The sequence below is a fragment of the Sander lucioperca genome, chromosome 19, assembly GCF_008315115.2.
Source record: "Sander lucioperca isolate FBNREF2018 chromosome 19, SLUC_FBN_1.2, whole genome shotgun sequence".
NCBI classification, from domain to species: Eukaryota; Metazoa; Chordata; class Actinopteri; order Perciformes; family Percidae; genus Sander; species Sander lucioperca.
This window is the reverse complement of record NC_050191.1, coordinates 24,401,484-24,425,626: the sequence shown is the minus strand read 5'-3', so window position 1 is coordinate 24,425,626 and position 24,143 is coordinate 24,401,484. Positions and strand designations below refer to the sequence as shown.

General features: G+C 40.6%; 2 protein-coding genes across 3 annotated transcripts; one reads left to right on the top strand and one right to left on the bottom strand.

Annotated features, from left to right (window-relative positions):
- The first annotated feature begins 863 nt into the window (after window positions 1-863).
- znf410 (zinc finger protein 410) lies at window positions 864-13,433 on the top strand. 2 transcript variants are annotated; one of them, XM_031310500.2, is made up of 13 exons: window positions 864-994; window positions 1,363-1,449; window positions 1,530-1,581; window positions 1,689-1,845; window positions 4,234-4,419; window positions 5,156-5,377; window positions 7,057-7,216; window positions 7,987-8,168; window positions 8,641-8,730; window positions 8,861-8,980; window positions 9,707-9,863; window positions 10,033-10,152; window positions 12,345-13,433. In XM_031310500.2, the coding sequence occupies exons 3-12, from the start codon at window positions 1,549-1,551 to the stop codon at window positions 10,112-10,114; spliced, it is 1,389 nt and encodes a 462-aa protein (XP_031166360.1). In that variant the 5' UTR covers window positions 864-994; window positions 1,363-1,449; window positions 1,530-1,548; the 3' UTR covers window positions 10,115-10,152; window positions 12,345-13,433. The 2 variants fall into 2 exon arrangements, with proteins under 2 accessions (XP_031166360.1, XP_031166361.1); XM_031310501.2 differs by lacking the exon at window positions 9,707-9,863 and having other exon boundaries at window positions 868-994.
- Window positions 12,836-24,143, bottom strand: LOC116057924 (ectonucleoside triphosphate diphosphohydrolase 5-like). Its single transcript, XM_031310503.2, has 14 exons — window positions 24,024-24,143; window positions 18,231-18,463; window positions 17,782-17,858; window positions 17,372-17,515; window positions 16,812-16,887; window positions 16,288-16,323; window positions 15,917-16,005; window positions 15,752-15,834; window positions 15,361-15,422; window positions 14,932-15,033; window positions 14,467-14,610; window positions 14,124-14,180; window positions 13,821-13,936; window positions 12,836-13,354 (listed from the first exon to the last, which is right to left on the bottom strand). Exons 2-14 carry the CDS (start codon window positions 18,460-18,462, stop codon window positions 13,271-13,273), a joined length of 1,302 nt encoding a protein of 433 aa, XP_031166363.1. The 5' UTR covers window position 18,463; window positions 24,024-24,143; the 3' UTR covers window positions 12,836-13,270.

The following is a 24,143-nucleotide window of genomic DNA, read 5'->3' as shown; positions in this document are numbered from 1 at the left end:
TACAGCGATATTTGGCCAAATGATAGTACTGCTTCTTGATTACATAAGGAGGAGCATCATGTCTTGAATCTTGGATAGAGGTGAGAAAGAGGAAGACTGAGATGTTTATTTTTTTTTTTAGAGTTTTCCACATACTCATAGAAAGTGAGAAGTGTCTGCACTTAACAGCAAAAATGGACAACACAAACAGAATAATGTGTGGATTTTGCAAACACAAGAGATTACACTTCAGGAGCCACAAAGCCTATATTGCAAATAAGTTCATTTTTTGTGTGACATTTTTGGAACTCAATCTGAATCTCAATATTTTGAACTCAACATTTTTGAAATCTCAATCGTGTATTTTTATGTCTGTACTTTAAGAACAACGAAAAGCCGGAGTCGTCCTTGTTTTTACACTTACTTGGAAAGCTTTAAAATAAGGATAGGCTACTTAAAAGTGAATGCTAAACGAGAAAGGGGTGAATATCGCCTTGGCTATAGCCCATATGCCTGTATACCACTGCTCCAGTGAAGAAATAACCCAACAAACAAACAATGAATGAATATATTTAAAAAAAAGTCTTCAAGACCTTTTGATAAGAATACACAGAGTGCTTGTATCATTTAAGATGAACATATAATATTGTCAATTACAGTTGCCTAAGAGACCTCAACATTTAAATACAATAAAAAGACCAAGACATGTCTCAGGTCACTTACTGACAGTATATTTTATTTTTAAATAAATATTATTTTATTTATTTATTTATGGTTTACAATAAGCAATACTGCCTCAATCATTTTCTGATTGTAGTTTACAGTTTAGACCACTGGGTGGCGTCGACGATCATGGATCCTTGTGTGGAAAATGCATACTGTAGGGCAGGCGGTTGCTAACTCCAGTAGATGGCAGTAATGCAACACTAAGGATGCAAGCATCCCGTTCATACTCAAAGAAGAAGAAGATGAATAGTACACTCACTGTTTAGCTCAGCTATACAACTATAACAAGGTAAAAATAATTAGTTTCATGTCACTTAAGATTTAATTACATTAAATATACGTACAGTGTGTCGCCAGCGGGCGGGCTCTGGCACCGGGCAGCAGCTAACATCTGTCTGTTAGCCCCGGTAGCTAGTTTGGTAACTGCTAACCCTGCTAGCTAACTTAACAAGACAGTCTGTCATCTGCATGTTTTATCCACCACAGTTTAGACTGACGCGGTGCAGTCAATGTCAACCTTTAGCTACATTTAGCCGCATTGTTTGATTGCCTTGTTTTTGGCATTTAATTGTCAAGTTGTAGCGATTCGCTGTCAGCTAGCAAAAGCCTCAACGTTCACTTGCTCATTTGACGTTTTGTCCTGTTGTTTGACCGCAGATTGTGCGATGGTTTTGACTCAAAGACGACCTGCACCCACCCCGTATGACCGACACAGAATCCAACATTTAGCAGGTGAAATTTGAGGTAAGAATTAGTTTTATTAGACGTGTGCCAATCATTGCAAAATTGGGTGCCTTTGATGGATCAGTGTTATCCTTCTGCAGGTTCCACACAGGGTGACCCATGCTTTCTGATGAGCTTGACTCCAAACCAGAGGTATTGGCATCATTTCCATGAGCCATGTTAATTTGCAGATGCAGGAGACTTTGGAATAATGCATTAAATAAGACACGAGCTTGGCTCCTCTCTTTTTCTCTTCTCAGCTGCTGGTGCAGTTTGTGCAAAACGCATCCATCCCGTTGGTGCAGGGTCTGGAGGACTCAGAGTCCAAACACCCCTGCCTGCCCCTGCCCCTGCCCCTGCCTCTGCCTCTGCTGCCTCCAGCTGAGAGCTCGCTGTGCAGCCCACTGGAGCTCACAGGTCAGCAGCCTCTGCTATGGTTTTGTCCACCACAATACTAGCAGTACTATTCCGAGCTTACTCATTTTCAGTGTCACCTAGGGCTGGGTACTGAATTCTGTACTTTTTAGACACCGACCGAATTGCCTCTAAAGTATCAAGTATCGAAAAATGCCTAGTCATTCAATACCAAATTTAAATACCTAAATGAGTAAATCTCATCAGCTTCAGTGAGCCAATCAGCATGCAGCATGCTTCTAGATCTAGATCTAATAAAGCTGACTGTCTAACATCACACATCGTAAAAGTCATAGTTATAGTAAAAACATTGATTATAGCCACTTTAATATTTAGAGATTAAAAGGATTCACACACAAATCACTTGTGGTATTGTGTAACATGTGGTAACTGGTAACACTAGGGCTTGGTATCGTTAAAAAATGTTCAATACCATTTCAGATACCGCTATCGGGACTTCGATACCGATTCCTGAACGTAACTTTTTTCGATATTCATTTTATAAAATAAAAATAAATTACAACATTGCACAAATCTTTTTATTTATTTTTCAGCTCCTACGATGTGAGCCCTGTCTCTCTGTATCAAATGACAATGTGAAAGGGGTGGCTTGTAGTGATGAAGCTACAGAGAAGTATCACCTGAATCTGCAGCTCCCCTCCGCTATACAGAGATTTAAAGTACCAGCTCATCGTTTAGCTGTTGGTTCACTGTCACTGCTGTTGTTTTCAGATGCTGCAGGCAGCTGTTTTCAGCGAAAAAGCTCTTAAAATGAACTGTACACTACCTGCTCACCACCAAACAGCAGACAGACACAGTTAGTGACTAGCTGGTGAACATAGTGAAGCATTTAGCAGCTAAAAAGTCAGATATTTCCCTCAGGAGTTGGTAGAGACCAAAACAGAGCTAAAAGGTGGCCAGAAACACGAATGAATGAAAATGTTGCTCCGTAACTATTGGATAAGTTAATAAGCAACTGTTTGCTATGCTAACAAGTTTGTCATGTTGTTTGCCAACTTGTTTCTGCTCCCTCTCCCCCCAGTTCTGCATCAAAGTGTACAAGTCATGGAATGTATATACCACATTTTTTAATTCAACTGCAGCAGTCCATGACAAAGTAGAGAAGGCAATTTCTGAAATTGCAGTGTGAATGCTTGATGTTAAAAAGCTGACATTAAACTGGTTTACTGGCTTTAAAAGTTGAATAATGCCCATAATGTATGAAAGATGTAAACATTGTAAGTATGGAGTTTCTAGATAATAGTATGAATATGTAGAGAAGACTTAGAAAATGCTTGGAAAGTGTGTGTGTGTGTGTGTGTGTGTGTGTGTGTGTGGGGACCTTGGAAGACCTGCATTTACTTTTACAGGCTGTTATGTCACTAAGACTATTGCACAATCACACACACTAAGAAATGTTAAGACATTTTTTTTAAATGTTTCAGAGGTTCCCTGGCTGGAGTACCTGTACTTTGTGTAGTGTTTTTCACAGTGTTTGAGGTTTGGGGATATTCTTCTTTCACAACATCTCCATGTCCTTCAGATGATCAAGATTCCCTTTTAGATCTGACAAGCTCCATCTGACTCCGCTATAGAAAATAGGATTATCATTTGCTTAAAATACTTCATCATCAGTAGCTTTTCCGTTTGGATGGACAAATGCCCCTCATGACACATTGTGTCTATGATCATTTGGCTGTGTGTGTATGATTCCCTGTAAAGCTACTTTGAAAAAAAGTGCACCTTTGACAGTGCAGATAGAACTAATCATAGATATTGTATGTATTTATATATTCAAGGTGCCCTGCGGGGTTTTCTTGTAAGCAAACACAGATGTGTTTATATTCAGCGTTTCCTACGAATTTCATTATGTGTATCCTTGAAGCCTTATAAATGTTAGGGGTGTGCAAAAAAATCGATTCATATTCGAATCGCGATTCAAGCTCTACCGATTTCAAAATCGATATATAGAATTCGAAAAATCGATTCATATTTAATTTTTCAATTTAAATTTTTTTTTTATAAATTGTATGTCTACTGCAATCACATGGGAAAAGTAACTACATTTAGATACTGTGAATCGTTTTTTTCTTTTAATCGAGAATCGTTTTTTGAATCGAAAATTGATTTTGAATCCAATCGTGACATTTTCTGAATCGTGCACCCCTAATAGACGTGGGTAAATACATTTGCCCATTACATAATTGAAAAGGTTATTTTCATATCTATATTTTTGCTAGTCTACACTCATGTCACTAAATCAATCAATTACCATGCACTTATTTGACAGTGTAAACATAGTTTGATTATTTGTGATATTAATTTGCAGATAACGGTGCAGTGTTTAATTCAGGACTAAAACAAACAAACAAACAATGGTTTTCTCCTCAGATGGAGGCCTGAGCCATGGGCCTGAGACTTCTCCCTCCCTGTCAGAGTTCGGAGGCGTGTCAGAGCGAGGCCCGTTAGTGGTCCAGACACACACTCATCCACGGGCCTCACCCAGCCCCCCACCCATCCTCCATGACCTCCAACAGTCAGACAGCCCTTCCTACGTACTACTGAACCTTGCAAAAGGTAAAGAAACACTAAACCAACCCTTAACTACTGACAGAGTCCAAAGCTGCTTCCTGTAAGATGAGTCACTTCCTGATGGATTTCAAACACCATTTTAAAAGAGTGAGAAGTTTAAAGTTAAAACTCACTAAATCTGATCTTGTGTCAGCACTTTGTGTCTCGCACGGCTCCCGATTCTACACACAGCGCTAAAAAGAAATGGAGTGATACATTTTCATGAAGAACTGTGAATTATTTTGGCTGGAAGAAATGAACCTTGGCAGGCCCATTCTCTTGGTTCATCAGACCATGGCAGGGGAGCCAAATAAATTAACTTACACCTTTTGTGCAGTGTGCTGTGTTCCAATGTGAAGGATAGAAAAGGCTTTTAAGCAGACAGAATCACTTTCTGTCTATTGTTACATTAAATTCAAATCCTAAATAAGGGATTGTTGTTGTTTTTTTAGCGTGTTTGTGCTTTTTCAATGTGTGTTAGATAGATAGATAGAAGATACTTTATTCATCCATGTGGGGAAATTCGAGAGTTGTCCAGCATACTCATAGCCTTTCAGAATAAAGCTCTAACATCAAACCCAAAACTGCCGAGCGTGATGGGAGGACAATAATGAATTCATAAATGTGTCCCAGAGGGACTGAGGCCATTGATGATCGGACTGAGGCCATTGATGATCGTGCAGTGTGTTGCATTTGGCTTTGAATTTAATTGTTTCACAGTGGTTCTTTTCTTCCCTCTCAGGCATCACAGCCTCCTCAGAGTCCCTGATCTTCGCCGCAGATGGCGCCGGGGAGGATGACGATGAGGGGGTCTCATCAGGGGACTATGGGATCGATGGCAGTGCTCCCTGGTATCTGCGGGTACAAGAGCTGGCACACGACAGCCTGATTGCCGCCACGCGGGCACAGCTTGCCAGAGATGCCAAGGCCAGCCAAGACGCCAGAGCTGCAAGTGTCAGTAACGGTAAATGTCACTTTGTCTTAGAGGTCCTTTACAGTAAAGTCAAACAGGCGCTTCATAATAAAATACTACCACGTTGCTGTTTATAGATGTGCGCAGTGCCAGTGGCATGTGCAATACAGCCTGTCTGTGATGTCATGTAAAATGAAAAGAGAGAAAATAAAGACGAAATGAAGGCTGTGTACAGGAAGCTGCACATGTTTATGGTAAGACAACATCGTTGGCTGTTCTACTTATTATAGCAGGTATCAAAGACAGAAAGAAGAGAAATGAGGTCAGCGCCGAGATGAAAATGAAGGGTAATCAGCACCGACTGAAACTGTGTTCAACACTTCTCATCATAAGTCTCTAAATCAAAATGAATTAGTAACTTCGTCTAAACGGATTTGCAAGTCTGACTGCAAATATCAAGTGACGGTCTAAATGGCCCATTATGGTGAAACATTGATCATGCTTCAGCACATATTGTCTGTGAGGATTTAATGTGCATTTAGTAGTATGACTAATGCAGGCTTCAGAGGGTACAAGTGTGCAGTGATCAGAAAGACAGACACAGGTTAGACAACAGGAAAAAACAGAGCAGTAACCACAAAGACATGACAGGGGAGAGGACACACAGGTGATCAGAAAGAGCACCTCTAAAACTAACTTATTAACATGTTATATCGTGTTTGCGCCCAGGGACTGTTTTGTTTTTTGGCCGGGTCCTGCAGTTTTCCCTGGTTGCATAGCAACTGCTCCCAGCCAAGAAAAAGTCTGATAGCTGTTAACCAAAATGTTGACCCTGTAGTCAAATAGGCAAATAGATTCCAAAAGTTTCCAAATCAAGTATGATAGAAAATGTGTTTGACAGAATTAGTTTCCAAACTCTGCTTTGATTGTCGAGAGTTGTTTACTGCAGCTTCTCCGTTTGCCAACATTATATCTTAACCTGTTGCTCACTCCCTTCTGACCCAAGACAAATGTTCATTTCCTGCAGCGCACGCACAGTGCCGTAGCAAGCTGTTGACCCACACCAGGAGTCAGGACTTCATCACAGCCACTTTTAACTTCCCTCCACAGGCTGCATGAGAGATAAAGAATTTGCCCATGACATTCAAGACAACCCTGCCTCCTAGCTACAGCTCTGATCTTTGAACTCCTTCTGAGCCGAATTGCAGCCAGAGGTCCTGTTTAGAAAATTGATAGGAGAGTGAAGTTTATTTTCATCTTTGTCGGCTCCTAGTTGATCTCCTCCCATCGAAACCTGGGTCTGTTTACCGTGGTTTATGATGTCTTATTCTGAGCTAGTGCACCAGTTAAGAAAGGGCTTAAAATACTTTGTACATTGTTGAATAAAATGTCTGCAGCAGACTAAGTGGTTTCAGTGCGGGATTAAAGCCAGTGTAATGGCTGCCCTCCTACTAACTTGCTGTAGATTAGCAGTGGGGTATCAGTTTTAGGTGCATTACTGCTGGCACGCCGTATGCAAAATTGGACCTGTTAAAGGCATTCAAAGCAGGTGAAAAGCGAGTGATTGCATTCAGCTTCGGGTGGTTTTCTTTTGGCTGCAGTTGTTGGGCAGGTCTCAGTCAGTTCCCGATGATTAGCTTTTATACAGCCAGGCTCCAGAGGCCGGCCGCCTGGCACTCCTGTATTGTTTTCTGCACAACCCCGCTCACTTTCCTCTTCTGGTTGCCTAGGTGACCACACACACAGTTTGACAGCAGACGGGGACAAGCGAGAGCTGCCGTCTCGGACCAGCCGCCCCCTCTCCAAGCAGATCCTCCGCTGCTCCTTTGAGGGCTGCTGCAGGACGTTCACCTGGCCGGCTCATCTCAAATACCACCTCAAAACACACAGGTGACACAATACACACACGGCCAGGGAAGATAATGGATTCAGACAACAGTTCCAACATGCCATTGCCACAAGTATGAATATTTAACTCTGTGCAAATCCTGGCTTATGTGAAAACATATCACATTTAAAAACAATAATAAAGGCTTGCAGTCTAATACAGTTTCCAGCCTTTTTATACAAGTTATTACACACAGTAGCTTTTAAGTATCGTATTATTAGTAAAACCAAAATGCAAAACAGATGTTTGAAGTCTTAAACACAAGGTATTACTGTAAAGTGCGTCTGTTCCCCACCCATTAAAAGTGTGCAGGCAAAGAAAATCAATTTGAATCATCTTCATAGATTTCGTCAGACCTTTTATTGTCTACAGCAAAATTCATAATATTCCTGACAATAGGATTTATTTTATGTAAACATCAGAGTAAATACTACTTGCATCTTGCCTTGTTTTGCCCAGCTTTTGAGACTAAGTTAGTTTATGAAAGTGGTACATTTAGTGTCGGCTTTACTGTTCATCAATCACAAAGACAGCTGTGTTATGATAAGCTGTTCATATTATTTGTTGGAGTTAAGTCAAAGCAGTGATCGAACGGAGAGCAGCCTAACAGGAGAAACACAGCGGAGGCTTAGAAAGAAGTGTGTATTTGTAGTGCAGGAGCAGGAGGAATCTATTTGTGGTTGCCCTGTCTGACATTGTGGTGGGCTGTTGCAAATGAAACGTGTGCACAGGAGACACCGAGGCTTGTGTGTTTGGTTATCTCGGCTCCCAGGAATGACCGAATGTTCAGGTGCGGCGCAGAGGGCTGCGGGAAGAGTTTCTACGTGCTGCAGAGGCTGCAGGTTCACATGAGAACTCACAACGGTGAGAAGCCCTTCATCTGCAAGGAGAAGAACTGTGGCAAGAAGTTCACCACAGCTGGAAACCTGAAGAACCACAGACGCATACACACAGGTGGGGAGCAGGAGATACTTGTGTATAAAGGCCCAAACACGCTGGAAGCAATAACTGACTCAGGCCATTTGGCTCTGCTCATTTAATGCTTCCTTGGTGCAGTCATGGCCAGAGATTTGAAGAGTCAGCAGCACCGGCGCCTCCATTTCACTGCTGCAATAAGTAACAGTACTCTGTCATATTTTATTTAGGGTGACATTAAGATTATTTCTGATGGCCTGTTCCACAGTCTGCTTCGACTACTAGACTACTGCTACACTATACAGTGTTTATATTTTGCCCATATGTCTGGAAGAACAGCTTTCTATGCACTATAATATCCACTTAGTTGGATGAAATGATATTCAACTTTTTGCGTTCTTGTGCGTCAAAATAGGTCAGCTGTCAGCATGAGTTCTGTAAGTTTACTACATTAATTCTTACTATAGTAGAGATCAACTGTGTGTGTGTGTGTGTGTGTGTGTGTTTCCAGGAGAGAAGCCTTTTCTATGCGAAGCAGATGGCTGTGGGCGATCCTTTGCAGAGTATTCCAGTCTACGAAAACACATGCTAGTACATTCTGGTGAGTGGGACAGAGTTAACAGCTGTATAGCTGAGCACTTTTTTGTGATTGGTGTGCTACAGACATAGTATATCATCATTTACTTTGAAGAGATGCAGATGGGATCACAGGATCTCTTTGTGTTTCTCAGGTGAGAAGCCTCATCACTGTGGGATCTGTGGGAAGACTTTCTCTCAGTCCGGCAGCAGAAACGTCCACATGAGGAAGAGACACGGAGAGGACGCGCTCAGCAGTGAAAGCAGAGAAACAGGTCTTTCTTTCACGCACGCACACAGTGCAGTGGATGGTTATGCTAATCCTTGGATTATGTAGCTTCAAGCAGCCCATACATTTTTAAATGTGCATAGAGATAGGGTTGGTTTGTTACATTTAGAAACATTTCTTGAAATAATTAATGACTTTTGGCGCTTAAAAATGTATCATTCAAATTATATTTCAGGGCCAGTATTCTTCAGGGCCAGTAGCTGAATTGTTTTAGACTGCACATATCTCTGGAAAAGTAGAGACAGCACAGCTCTACTGCAGAAATAGGCCTGTTGGGTGTCTTGTGATGGGGTCAGATTTGTCTGAAAAGTATGTATTTACCAAGTTAAAATGGCACAGCAACTCAAATTTATGTCTTCCAGCTTCTCATGCCTCACTCAAATGTCTTTTTGCCGTCACCTTACAAATTTCCCACTGCAGTTGTGGGAAAATTACCCAAGTTCACTCCTGCCTCTATTCTTAGTATCAGTTTCAGAACCTCTTCAGATTAATTAATTAAGCGTCTCTCATTGAGCTCTTTTACATTCCAATATATGGTCTAATTGTACAAGATCAGCTTAAATGAGTTTTTTGTGGCGTGAAACATTGAAAGCAGACAGCGCATTTGCCTACTTGTCACATTTGCGTAGCAGTGGGGAAGCACCACAGAGGAAGCGCTGCCGAAGCTCTAATTATAAGCAGCAGATCTATTCGGGTCAGTCTCCCCAAATAGGCTGGTCTTTTGTAAAAGCAGAGCAAAGGAAGATGCTGCTTCACAACAGAGGGGTACTTTCTGAGTTACTGGATGAATTATTGACTCGACTGTGTTGGAATAACTACAGTCCTGAAAAACAACAACAAAAAAAAACATTTTCACACAAGCGTCAAAGGTAATTTAAATTTAGTAATAATGAGCAGATTTCAGCTTTGAACATTGACTTCTCAGAATGACTAAGTTGTTTGCTGTAAATCCTATAAAGATGGTGGATTGAGTACAGTGTGTGTTGCTACTTTTGTAGGAAAAGCTAAAGTTGGTTGTCTGTTGTCTGTGACTGACAGGAGAGGCTCTGACACAAAGCAGCCTGCTGGAGGCAGACGGCGAAAATGGAGATGGTATGGTCACCATGACAACAACTGTTGAACCCATGAATCTTCACCATGCCATGCTGAGATCACCAGGTATGCCTTTTACACACGATGGCAGGGAAAACCCAATACATACAGGGTGGACTGAATAACATGTCCCAACAATAATATAGTGAAGCTTACACTGTTCTGTCAGTGTCAGAGGTGTTGAGTCAACTTGTGGTGTTGCTAATGTCCTGCGAAGTGTTTTTGAATCATTGCTTGTGTCAGTCTTTTGGTAACAACTGTCACTCTTTGACAGTCCACGTTTCTCGTGTTTGCTCAAGCTGTCACGACTTTGAGAGGTTTCCTTTTTGGACCATGAACGAACAATTCCGACAGCAGCTATCAGGCCTCTTTGCTTTTCTTGCCTTGAAACCCCATGTTAGAATAGTGATTGTCCAAGTTGAAACACACAGCTTGTTGGTAGCTTGCTTAACAAACCTCTTTCTGTCAGTCCTGCCTTGTTTTGTCTTGGTTTTAGTCCTTGCTAAAATTGTTATTCTGAAAAGTTGGTCCCAACCCATTTATGATTTATTCATTCAACTCTTGGATCATTCCTTACGAAAATATTTTAGTGGAGATTTTATAACTGGAGCGTTGCATGGTGCGGATTCTACGTCGCCTGATTATTGGTCCAATGCTGTCAAATTTACTAGATCTTCAATGTAAATGTTTTATGATGAATGTTGATGCATGTGACGCTGACGTGTTAATATAAGGTTGTAATATTGAACTGTATGTGTGCAGTGCTTATACATCATCTTCTAGGCTGTTTCTCCAATTTACATTGGTGGTATTATTAGAAGTTGTTGTTGTTGTAGTAGTAGTGTTTCTCATATACTTTTTGTTTTTATTTCTTTTCTTAATTTATTATCTTTATTTTTTTTGACTGATCGTCTGACTGGGGTTTCTGTGACTTAATTGGGTATTTTTGTAACAACACTTCAAAAGAGAGTTCAGTCAACACCTCTGGCCGTCTCAACAAAACAGCAAACACAGATCTTTACTTAATTGTTATTTACTCTGTGTGTAATTTTGTCCACCCATGTACTAGAATAGTTATTTAATGAGTAGTATAGTTTTTAGGGCTGTCCTCGACTAAAGAAATTCTTAGTCGACTAACACTTATATGATTTTGTCGATTAATCGATTAGTTGATGTAATCGACAGAGCTGTGCTCTTTGAGAGGTGGTTAAGACTAGAAAAGCACAATATAAATGTAGTTAATGAACCATCTGTAAAACTGAGTTTCTCCACAATTAATCCTGCAAAAGCACCACTTTAAATCTTGTGCTTACCAGAAATTTGCTCATAAGTTTCTTGGAAATGAGTAATTAAGCATGAATAAGCATAAAAAATGACTCATTAACTAAAGAAATCTTAGTCGACTAAGACCAAAACGACCGATTAGTCGACTAATCGACTAAGAGGTGGCAGCCCTAATAGTTTTGTACATTATATTGTGGTAACATACATTTTGGGATATATAGCATATATAGATTTCAACACACTTGTTTGAAATTGTTCCCATTTGTCAGAGCTTAAAGGACAATTCCGGCACAAAATGAACCTAGGGGTTAATAACATATGTATACAGAGTCGACCGTTCTCTGGGATATGTTTTCATGCTAATCGAATGTGTCTCTAGCTGAAACAAGCTAGCGCAAACCGGTGATTATCTTCTAACGCTAGCCTTCGGGGCAGAGGGTAAATCACTATTTCTACACCACTAACAAGGCTCAAAATAGCACCACACTTCAACGGTAGCATAATGAGGGAGGGTCCCTAAATTGCGATTTACTCTCTGCCCTGAAGGCTAGCGTAAGAAGCTAATTAGCGGTTTGCGGTACCTTGTTTCTAGAGATGCATTCGATTAGCATGAAAACACATCCCAGAGAACGGTTGATTCGGTACACATTAACACCTAGGTTCATTTTGCGCCGGAATTGTGCTTTAAAGTCCATATGTAATGCCTGAAAATAAGTATTGACCCCCTTGGACTGAATACTTTATAGGCTCAGTATTACATGGGTCTGTACATGTCCTTCAGCTTCCTAAATTGGCCTGTCAGCATTAAAATCAAAACGGCATAACCAGGTGAAAGCTTGCAGAAACTCAAGGACAAATGTTCTAGTAGAGTTTTGGCCCTGAAAGGTGCTTTGTCTCCTAATGACTGACAGCATTCATGTTCCCAGGTAGTTTCTCTTGGAACTTTGAAGGATCTTTGTGTCCCCTCCCTCCAGGCTCTTCAGACTCAGTGGTTGTTCTCTCTCAGCCACATGAACTGGTGACCATGACGACAGAAGACCATGCATATGGAGAAGATGTGGTGGCGCTGCTGTAGTCTGCCATTATGAAAAATGTCACACACTGCCTAACGCTAGACTGACAGTCACATTGGACTAAACGTAGACATCTCATTTGTAAATAGATGAATTGCTGACTTTCACCCCTGTAGATATTTGTAATTAGCAACCGATGATGGTTTTATTTTGACAAGTGTCAAATGGCAACGTTTGTACAAACGACCTTTTTTTCTCTAGTTTTTGAAAACAAATACTCCCAAAGAAATACTGAGACGGGTTCAAAGTTTATGAAAATATAATGTCCATGTGTTATGTGCATTAACATTGTAAACAGCAGTCTGGGGTTGAAATGCAGTGATGCTATTCTCCAACGGAAAATGAGTGCCACTTATTTTTTATAACTTCAATGGCTGATATGATCGACTGTCAAATTTAAATGTACCAGACATGTGTATACCCCATTATCCTTATTACTAACTACCAAACACTTGATATAGAAACTACCGGAGCACAGTATATCACATTGCTGCATGTAAACACTGGTCACAGCACAACCAGCTTAACAACTAATTGTGTATCCAGTAATGGCCCAAAGCTGCACTAACTGAGTGTCATTGGTAACATCTTTCACTCTAATGTCAACCTCCAGTGCTTGACTTGTTCTCCGAGTAGGAAACACATTGCTCATTTACATCAACACTTGAGAATAATTGCTTCATGAGAAATTAAGAACTACTCATGAGGTTGGCTCCCTCCTTATGAAACACTGCAGATGTCTGGGGCCGTTAGATAAGGTAGTGCACGACGTTACCCGTGTTTGTTATTGAGCACCACCTAAATCAGCAGTGGCTGTTCCTCCCTTCTCAGTGGATGTTCAGGTTGTGAAAGTGGTCCAACGTGGCGCCCAATGCCCAGCTTGCCTCCACGTTGTTCACTTTTTTGGTCAACTAGGAGGGAAAAAAAACAACCCAACACCAAATCACTCAAATGCCTTTTATATTTATTGAAATAAAAAAGTTAACAGTTTTTGTGTACAATCTTTCCTTTAGCATGAATTGTGCCCCCATTTTAGATATGGGGCATCACTTCTTTAGTGAAATATATCATACAATTTGTTTTTTGCAAATGTCAGGTGACAGAAAAGGATAACTCATAGCCATCAATGCCATGGTCTCCTTATCTAATGGTACTAACAAATGCTAAATTGAGGCTATTTTAAACGTAACCATGCTCATGTCTTTTTATGTAAGTTTATGAGTCATACAACTCTTAAGTCTGAGCTACACAACTTCTGACACAAGTAGTTGATTTTATAATGCCTTGCAAGTTTACAAGCTTTTGAAAACTATTCCATCTGTTGCCTCCATAAAAGCAATGCCACAAACCCTGTAGGTTGGGTTGTGTAATGCTCACCTGCAGCACAGTGCTCTCCTTGAAGCCAAATCCATCCTTGAGCAGACAAGTGATGTAGGTCAGGTCCATACACAGGAAAGAACTAATCGGAGGGTACTTGGTCATCTTATTGCACACTGAGCAGAAAAAAGGGGAATCCATGTGTCTGTTAGGTTGTCATCTGTATTCTGCTGATAGCATGAGGGCAGGATTTCAGATAGCAGCGAGGACACAAGTCCAGACTATTGAGATGCACACTGTGTGTCATGTACAGGGAAGCTGCAGATCTGTCATAGTGAGGATGCATTGCTTTTCCCATCTCACCCTCTTTAGCTCTCTTCTTAAAGTCTCTGACCTCCAGCATCCCTCCTCGGACCCCATCTGCAACAGGAAGTGATTGGGGTCACATTTTTAATGCTATACCATTTATTAATCATCTACCTGCCCACTTCCATGATGCTAATAATAGAGCTTGTGCCCGTTCAGCTTGGACTGGCAGAGGAAAGCAATTTCTCTAATAACTACACACCTATAGTTCGACAAATCCACTGAGACAAGTGCAGATGACTCACATTTCCCTGCCTCCGTCTTGCATTCGCATGGGTAATGACATCCTGCTGGGTCTGTATAATTATGTAAGGTGTGTACAGAGGGTGTGTGTACTAACCGATAAGGCCTGCATCCACAGCTCTGTCAAAGTAATAGGAGAATGCATAGAATACGTTGCTGTCTTTGAGCTCATACGGCTGATGAATTATCCCCTTCACCACTTTAAGTACTTCCTGATAACAAAGCTTGTACCCTGCATAACCTGGAAAAGAAAAAAACAGCAATGTAAATTATGCAATATATGCTGGAACAACATGAAATTATGCTAAATTCACCTAAGTCCATTCTAATGGGCTTCAGAACCATAACTGCAGATGTTTGCTTGCAGTCACAGAATGTTCAGTTTTGTATTCGCTCAAATCTGTCACATACTCTGATTTACTCTGGATGTTTGTAGTCTGAAAATCCCTCATCACAATAAAATTCACAGGGATGTTTAAAAATGTTGATTCCCACATACAGTATCTTTGGTTTTACTCGACTCAACAGGCTGATTATACTTCAAGTATAAATAGGATCTTACCATCAGGGTCCCCGCTCACTTGATAGGTCAGCCCTCCAAATCTCCATTCATCCCTGAACTTCTTTGGCAGGCAGGAACTTTTAAAAACCCGCCACTCCAACCCTGTTAGAGCACAGACGTGACCTGTTTAATCTTCTAACAGGCTCAACGGCTTCACGCCAGGTCACCATGGTCTGAGACTGACTCAGTCACTAACACAATTTTCTCCAAAGTCCTTCGGTGTTTAATCTCAGGAACTCACTTGAAATTGCATCCCAGAAAAAAACATCTCTCGTTACATTCTTTGCTCAGTATTTGGAGAAATAGGCCGGAAGGTAACAACACCAGAGAGAGCACTAAGAGAAGAGAACTGACTCACTGTTATGTCTCAGTATCCTTCAGAGACCCACACACACACAGCTAATGGCAACTCTTGCTCGTGTACAGTACCTTCTGCACCTACAGCACCCAGTGTGGCCAGTCGCGCTGCCATCAGTCCATTTCCAAGGTAGCTGGATGAAGTCAAAGGATTGTGATGCAGTTACAAAACCAACCAGGAACAGACAGTGTATGTAACAAGTAAGTCATTCTGAAAGTAGGCCAAACAAATGGTGTCTGCCTGTTGTTCCCATCCTAATGACTAAGCAGATAATAGAGGTTTTCCTAATTAAAAACAGATCAGACTGAAGTTACAACAACAAAGGCACTAGCATTAACACAGTTAGTCAATACCAAAAGCCAATTTAAAAACATATGGAAATGACCTCGAAAAGAGATTAAATCAGGAAGTGATTTGATGCAGTCAGATATAATTCAAATGTAGGATTATCGAATCGGTTACCTGTAAGTGTACAATTCAAATGTTGAGTTAAAGATGTCGAATCTGGCAACGTAATCAGCAACCGGAACACTTTCAATGGTTTTCTACAGTGAAATATAAAAGGATATATAGTGGGCTGCTAATCACTTAAGAGTTTATCTCTAGGAATGCCATCAAATGACTGACCCTCAGTTTTGGCAGGAAGGTGATCTGCGTGGATCCTCCTCCCAGATCCAAGATTCCCACTGTCTTCTTGGTTTGTGCATTCAGGTGACCTGAAAACATTTCTGTCTTTAATCCAGCAGCCACATCAGAGAGGCGCTGATCAGTTATACCTTAGATGCAATCTTCAAAAGGCCTATTTGACACAGAATGTGCAACCCATAAGTAGAAAAAATTCCAACGCAGAGCCTGATAATGATCAGAGCTATCCCCTTGAGGCAATGGAATCATAGTTGTAAACATTCACCCTGTATTTGTGAAGCAGGGTCTATAATAAGACACCATGATAGTTTCAGACATTAAGTTAAATTTGGACGCGAGTTTACAGTACTCACCTGTCAGATAGTTCAAAGATATCCAAGCCAGGATTCCTACATTAAAGAGATAAACACACCAAGAAACAGAAAACGGACATTTCAGGTGGAACGCACAAGGTAATTTTAGAAAAGGTGACGACAAATTTTCACAGAAATTACAATGGTTACAGCATATACAAACGTGCAAACACAGGAGTAAGAACTATAATTCTGTAAACAAGGTTGAAATGCTGACAAATCAGTTACACTGTGGCACAACAGACAATAACAACTTTTCACCATATAATTACAGACTTTTAAGGTCACAACAACTTTGTGGCGAAGGGCAATTTAATTTTCTTAAATATCATCATAAAAGACAGCAATAATCTGCTGCAAGTCTGCAGTCAACAAAAGACGCCTCATGGAAATTGCACAGCACACATAAAGTAGGGCAGAAGGATCACTGATGCCACCTACAAAGTGCTACAGGAATAACATGAGTGGCTGCGATAACCTGACGAATGTGTTGCTTGTCAGGGCAGGGGGTGGGCAGACGTTACCTTCATTTGTGCCATTCATTACGCTGACGCTGTTGTCTGGGACCAAAAACGGAGATTCATCAAACACATGTTGAACCTGTGGAAGAAGAGGAAGAGAGGCAGAATGAGAGAGAGAGAGAAAGGGAGAGAGGGAGAATGAGAGCATGAGGGCACCAAGAAAAGCAGCAGAGAAATGGCCTTAATGGTATCTACTGTAATGGTAGCTCATACAGAGATGCCCTCCGCTTGAAGGGATTAATTAATTCCCTCAGGGGGATTAATAAAGTATCATTTATCTTCCAAGGTGCCCCAGGGCCATCCATTGCCATCTTATCCCCTCCACAAGAGCCTTCCAGACTAAGCTCACACCACTCTGATAACAATATGTACCACCTGCCATAACGCTGAAAATGTTCTTTCCTCTTCTGCCTGCTCCTTCCCTGGATAAGAGGTTGAACTTTCCCTAGAAAGTGACAGATAACGTAGCACCAAACAACTCCCTTATGATAAAAAAAAACTGCACTCTATGTTACAGAGGTCTTAACAGTATGTCATGTCTCAGTACCAATGCACTTTTTTACCTGCTTCAAAAGAAGCTGGGCTTTCTCTGCAGCCAGCAGCCGAAGTCCAGCTGTGGCTCGGAGAACCAGTGGAGTTCTCTTCCACTCCAGACGAGGCACAGTCTTCTTGGCCACCTTCAACAACATCCTCACTGTGTGTCCAGCCTTTAAAAACAGACACAAATGCTCGCTACAAAACAGCACCGCTCAGAACTGTCTTTTGACAACAGGGTGAGTTGAGAAAACTGAAGTGTTAATCAGGCTGCTGAATATTCACTTGTTTGTCATTTTGCTTTTCTCACTTCCTACTTACTTTCATTAGCAATGTGATTTTCTGCAGAGGGAGACTACTGGCAATGTTTCTGAATACAATGTAGAGCCAGCTGACCTTTTCCTTCGACTTAAACAATTAGATTTGGCAATGAACTCACCATTTCAGGGGAGTCAGCATATGCTGACAAACCAGGCTTTATGGAATGGAACATCTCATTGTCCAAAACAGGCAGCTCTAAAAAAAGACAGAGAATAGAAGATCAGCCCACATCAAATATGCAGCAGCTATTAAAAGCATTAAGAGGCCTAAATCTGCTTAGCATACATTTGCTGAATATCTGACAAAATAGGATTATTTCTGAAGTGAAGTTGGGTATAACCTATGTCCCCGGAGGTGAAAATGTACAGGTTTACAGAACTGAGAGGCTGTGAGGATGCTGTTTGCATTGTAAATCAATTGATCTCAGGCCACGTAAATACATGACATGATGCACTTAGTGAAGTAAATACACATATGATTTAACCTGCCTCTCACCCTGGATGCTGGTATGATAACATCAGTAAAAGAGCAGAGGAAAGCCAGTCAGAGTAATCTGTCCAGTATTACCTGAGTCACTCTGGATGAAGGTGTAGATGTGGATGCGTGTCCCTGTGCTCCCTGCATCAAACATCACTGCATAGAAGATGCGACTGTGGTTTGCTGGGCGGCTGAGACTGGGAAGGATGCCCCACATGTTGTCGGTCAAATCCAGGAGAGAGGTCTTGACCTGGGCTCGGCTCAGCCCTGTGACAGAGAGCAGGACCAGGAGTAGAAGTGGCACGGTGAGCTTCATCTTCATTCTGGAGAATCAACCAAAGAACAATATTATTCTTTCTACAGCACTTGTAAAGATACTATTTTTATTAAATGGGTTTGAACTGCTAAAAAGAAGCAGCTCAAACTGCTGCTGACTAGTTAAATGACAGCATGACAAGCAACAGAGTAAGAAGTAATAGAGACCACGCCCCGTCAGACTTGCTAACCAACCAGAGACATGCCCCAAAATCAACCTCTCTACCTGCTGAGTCAACTCCTGTAGAGAAGTTAGAAAACATTACACCACCACCATGTTGGACTTAAACTCAGATATTTAATGCGAGCCATCATGATTTCAGTGAGGCACTGCTCTGTGGGAAACCCCTGCTGAGACACTGTGACTCTGCTTACATAGAAAATGAAGAGACTGAAGACGTTTTACATGAGAAATTCTACTGCATGTGAAATCCAATTTAAGTTTTCAATGTTGGGCATTTAACTTGCGCTGTTGCCTAGAGCAAGTTACAAAAATGAATAGAAATGCTACAACTGGACAGTGGACATACCATAGGGATTACTTTATAGTCGGCCCCTATTATTTATCACTGAAATGTTTCAGCAGCTAAGCGGGAATTTGTAACGAGGAGTAATGACTAAAGATACACTCCTGAAGGTTTTATTTGCCTACTGCAAAGGGTGCATGCTCCTCTGTGCGACTTTAAAATGAAGCATGAGATCATTGTGGCCTGGATTTTTGCTCATTTGTAGCTACTTAGTGCTAGAAAAGATAGAAATACTAAACATCAAAATTAGGGCTGTCCTCGACTAAAGAAATTCACGTTTCTCGTGTTTGCTCAAGCTGTCACGACTTTGAGAGGTTTCCTTTTTGGACCATGAACGAACAATTCCGACAGCAGCTATCAGGCCTCTTTGCTTTTCTTGCCTTGAAACCCCATGTTAGAATAGTGATTGTCCAAGTTGAAACACACAGCTTGTTGGTAGCTTGCTTAACAAACCTCTTTCTGTCAGTCCTGCCTTGTTTCGTCTTGGTTTTAGTCCTTGCTAAAATTGTTATTCTGAAAAGTTGGTCCCAACCCATTTATGATTTATTCATTCAACTCTTGGATCATTCCTTACGAAAATATTTTAGTGGAGATTTTATAACTGGAGCGTTGCATGGTGCGGATTCTACATCGCCTGATTATTGGTCCAATGCTGTCAAATTTACTAGATCCTCAATGTAAATGTTTTATGATGAATGTTGATGCATGTGACGCTGACGTGTTAATATAAGGTTGTAATATTGAACTGTATGTGTGCAGTGCTTATACATCATCTTCTAGGCTGTTTCTCCAATTTACATTGGTGGTATTATTAGAAGTTGTTGTTGTTGTAGTAGTAGTGTTTCTCATATACTTTTTGTTTTTATTTCTTTTCTTAATTTATTATCTTTATTTTTTTTGACTGATCGTCTGACTGGGGTTTCTGTGACTTAATTGGGTATTTTTGTAACAACACTTCAAAAGAGAGTTCAGTCAACACCTCTGGCCGTCTCAACAAAACAGCAAACACAGATCTTTACTTAATTGTTATTCACTCTGTGTGTAATTTTGTCCACCCATGTACTAGAATATGCCTACAGCTAAATGGTTATTTAATGAGTGTATAGTTTTTAGGGCTGTCCTCGACTAAAGAAATTCTTAGTCGACTAACACTTATATGATTTTGTCGATTAATCGATTAGTTGATGTAATCGACAGAGCTGTGCTCTTTGAGAGGTGGTTAAGACTAGAAAAGCACAATATAAATGTAGTTAATGAACCATCTGTAAAACTGAGTTTCTCTACAATTAATCCTGCAAAAGCACTACTTTAAATCTTGTGCTTACCAGAAATGTGCTCATAAGTTTCTTGGAAATGAGTAATTAAGCATAAAAAATTACTCATCAACTAAAGAAATCTGAGGCAAAGCAAAACAAGGAACTGTATCAGCTTTGGAGAAGAAAGCCTTGAATGATTCACTCAAAATCACCTTATAATCCTGATCAATTCTTGCAACATTTTTTGAAAACTTGCTTGTAGTAATTCTTGCTCTTGGGGGAACTACCGGAATTGTTGGGTCTTTGTAAATTATAGAGTGTGGTCTAGACCTGTAGGCGTACACTATCTTCTGAATAATAGTTATTTACACTCCTGTTAGTGACTCTTTGGGCTAAGAGGGCTAACGAAAACAAACTTAAATACGCGTGGCTTGACAAACACATGGAAACAAACAGGCATGGACATAGACAAACACGGAGACACATACACAGTCATAGACATATGCAGCCAAACGCGTGCACACACTGCTGGAGGGGCCACAGAAACCTCAGTTGACACTCAACAGTCAGTAAGCTGAGTGCAGCCCAAATGTGGATCAATTAAAATGAGCAAAAAGGGAATTTTAGTAGTGATTAGTGGTTGGTCTCACCATTCAGCTTTTCCACTCCAGTCCTGCAGCTCTCCACACTCAAATTGTTTAGAAATTGTTCCCTGCATGCCAGGTTTTGTGTACTAGTCTCGCATTGTCAGACCTTCCTCCACAGCGCTGCGGAGGAGGGTCTGGCTAGTCCACACAGCATTCCAGGATGGGAGAAAAACATGCTCTGGTTTATTGGCATTTCTTTAAACCAATCACAATTGTCTTGGGTAGCGCTAGGCGCTGGAGGCAATAACTGTGCATCTGCAAAATAGCCTCGGGAAGGAACTTGTTTTGGTGAAAAGTGCTCGTTCAAAGTTGTTTTAGTTGTGCAACAGAAAACTCAGATTGGACAGTCTACCTAGCTGTCTGGATTTACCCTGTAGAGATCTGAGGAGCAGTTAACCATAGTCCTCATAAATCTACCGGAGTTTAAATCTACCGGAGTTTAGAATGCCAACACAAAGAAAGCTGAAGGTGAGGGACATTTGGCCAAAAATGAGGGACATCCGGCAAATCTTCCGGCGGCACCGGAGCAATCCCCTACATGAATCGTCGTTGATGATAAATTATTGTGTACTAACACATAGCCCATAAGTTGGCATGCTACATTAGGCTTCAGATGAGTTGAGGTGTGAAAGCCAATGAAATCCGAGATCTTACACAGGTCACACATGCACACAGGATCTCCATCCTTGTTTAGGGGAAGTACATGTTTACTTAGCGATCACTGTGGCCTCTTACACCACCTTGCTATTTAATGACTACATGAAATGTAAAAACAGATGCAGACAGTAAGATAGTAACATTGATTTCATATGTGCTGTTTGCTCAGAGAACAGAGGTCTTTCTGGTGTAATAAAAACACTGTATTCATTGCTAAGGGCTCTCATTGATTTAAAGACTGCATGTATCCAGTGTAAACGGTAGCAGTTTTATGGTTTTGCTTGGTTTCTCACGGCATGAGCAGTGTGTGACCGGCGTGTGCAGCAAAGTATGCTCAAACATGAACCCTTCTGCTAACTGGGTTCTATCTGATAGGGAGTTTAATCTAATTCATGGTAATGCAATTGAACAAACCTGCCACCACCAGAATGTTGTAGTCCGTCTACGATGTTGAATCAATGTCACCTCAGAACCTGTTGGTTTGCTTCCTGGATATTGTGTGCGCGTGTCCTGTAGAGAAGTTAGAAAACATTACACCACCACCATGTTGGACTTAAACTCAGATATTTAATGCGAGCCATCATGATTTCAGTGAGGCACTGCTCTGTGGGAAACCCCTGCTGAGACACTGTGACTCTGCTTACATAGAAAATGAAGAGACTGAAGACGTTTTACATGAGAAATTCTACTGCATGTGAAATCCAATTTAAGTTTTCAATGTTGAGCATTTTAACTAATAGAAATGCTACAACTGGACAGTGGACATACCATAGGGATTACTTTATAGTCGGCCCCTATTATTTATCACTGAAATGTTTCAGCAGCTAAGCGGGAATTTGTAACGAGGAGTAATGACTAAAGATACACTCCTGAAGGTTTTATTTGCCTACTGCAAAGGGTGCATGCTCCTCTGTGCGACTTTAAAATGAAGCATGAGATCATTGTGGCCTGGATTTTTGCTCATTTGTAGCTACTCACTGCTAGAAAAAGATAGAAATACTAAACATCAAAATTAGGGCTGTCCTCGACTAAAGAAATTCTTAGTCGACTAACACTTATATGATTTTGTCGATTAATTGATTAGTTGATGTAATCGACAGAGCTGTGCTCTTTGAGAGGTGGTTAAGACTAGAAAAGCACAATATAAATGTAGTTAATGAACCATCTGTAAAACTGAGTTTCTCTACAATTAATCCTGCAAAAGCACTACTTTAAATCTTGTGCTTACCAGAAATGTGCTCATAAGTTTCTTGGAAATGAGTAATTAAGCATAAAAAATTACTCATCTTTGGAGAAGAAAGCCTTGAATGATTCACTCAAAATCACCTTATAATCCTGATCAATTCTTGCAACATTTTTTGAAAACTTGCTTGTAGTAATTCTTGCTCTTGGGGGAACTACCGGAATTGTTGGGTCTTTGTAAATTATAGAGTGTGGTCTAGACCTACTCTATCTGTAAAGTGTCTTGAGATAACTCTTGTTATGATTTGATACTATAAATAAAATTGAATTGAATGTGTAGTTCTTAAATAGCTTAAAAGGCAGTAGACACATGCAACCGAGACTCTAAACTCTCAAAATGACATTGTAAACTAGTTCCTGATTTAAAACAATGTTCTGACTGCAGCACTGGTTACATAGTAGTGTTTATCAGTATTACCAAACTATGCAAACCATACTGTCTGAGAGCAATGTATACTGCAAACAAAAACAGAAGAGTATTTTGTGATTATTGCTAGGAATATAAGCCATACATTTCCACATAACCTTGTAGAAATTTCAAAAGAAATGTTGAGGAGTTTCTTGAACCTTTGTTTTTATAAAGTTATATAAAGGTATTTGAGTTGTAATGTTTTTAATTCATTATATAGTAGTTTAGGATGCTTCTACTGAATCTTTCTTGGGCTGCCTCACTTGATATGGAATTTAAAAAGAGGCATGCCGGCGGACAATGGCAATTTTATAACTAAAATGAACGTACTTTTACTGTAGCATTAACAGAAATTAACCATAAAAATATACTTCTGCAGTGTTCATAAAGGTTATAATCAACTGTCGGTTTTGCATTTGTAAGGTGGTGTCGGTGAACAGGTGGTTTTATAAGCCAATGTCCTCCGGCTGGATGTGAATTCAGCAGATGGAAATAAGTAGGTTCGTTAGTCATGCATTCAATTCACAGGTTAGCTAGATACACACAGCACTACTGTATTTCTAGAAAACAAACTGAGTTCTAAAGGTTATCATTAACGTTATTTCTCACGTTAGTTATGATAACGTTAGCTAGCGTGAATGCTACGTTAAAGAAAGCTAGCTAGGCGGTGAAGTTTGTTAAAAAGCTAGCTACGTTAGTTAACCGCATGTTACAGCGTGTTCTTCGAAGAACCTAAAACTTGTCCAAAAAACAATAAAACACGCAAGTAAAAACATCTGTAGCTAACTTTGGGGAGTGTTTTCTGAACGCTAAACACAGTCCGAGCTCACCATGATGTCTGTCCGTCTGGTAACACGACTTGTCTCGCAGCTGAGTCGTCGTGACGTCACCCGTGTTGTGATGAAGTTGTTTTCAGACTCACGCAGGGCTCGTCAGTGGATGACTGAATA

Excerpts from the sequence above, each read along its gene's own strand:
- znf410 (XM_031310500.2), top strand. The coding sequence starts at position 1,549 with ATGCTTTCTGATGAGCTTGACTCCAAACCAGAG. Across the intron at positions 7,217-7,986 it reads TACCACCTCAAAACACACAG|GAATGACCGAATGTTCAGGT; the intron begins GTGACACAATAC and ends CTCGGCTCCCAG. Across the intron at positions 8,731-8,860 it reads ACACATGCTAGTACATTCTG|GTGAGAAGCCTCATCACTGT; the intron begins GTGAGTGGGACA and ends TGTGTTTCTCAG.
- LOC116057924 (XM_031310503.2), bottom strand. The coding sequence starts at position 18,462 with ATGAAGATGAAGCTCACCGTGCCACTTCTACTCCTGGTCCTGCTCTCT. Across the intron at positions 17,516-17,781 it reads ATGCTGACTCCCCTGAAATG|GCTGGACACACAGTGAGGAT; the intron begins GTGAGTTCATTG and ends CTGTTTTTAAAG. Across the intron at positions 13,355-13,820 it reads AGGAGAGCACTGTGCTGCAG|TTGACCAAAAAAGTGAACAA; the intron begins GTGAGCATTACA and ends TTTCCCTCCTAG.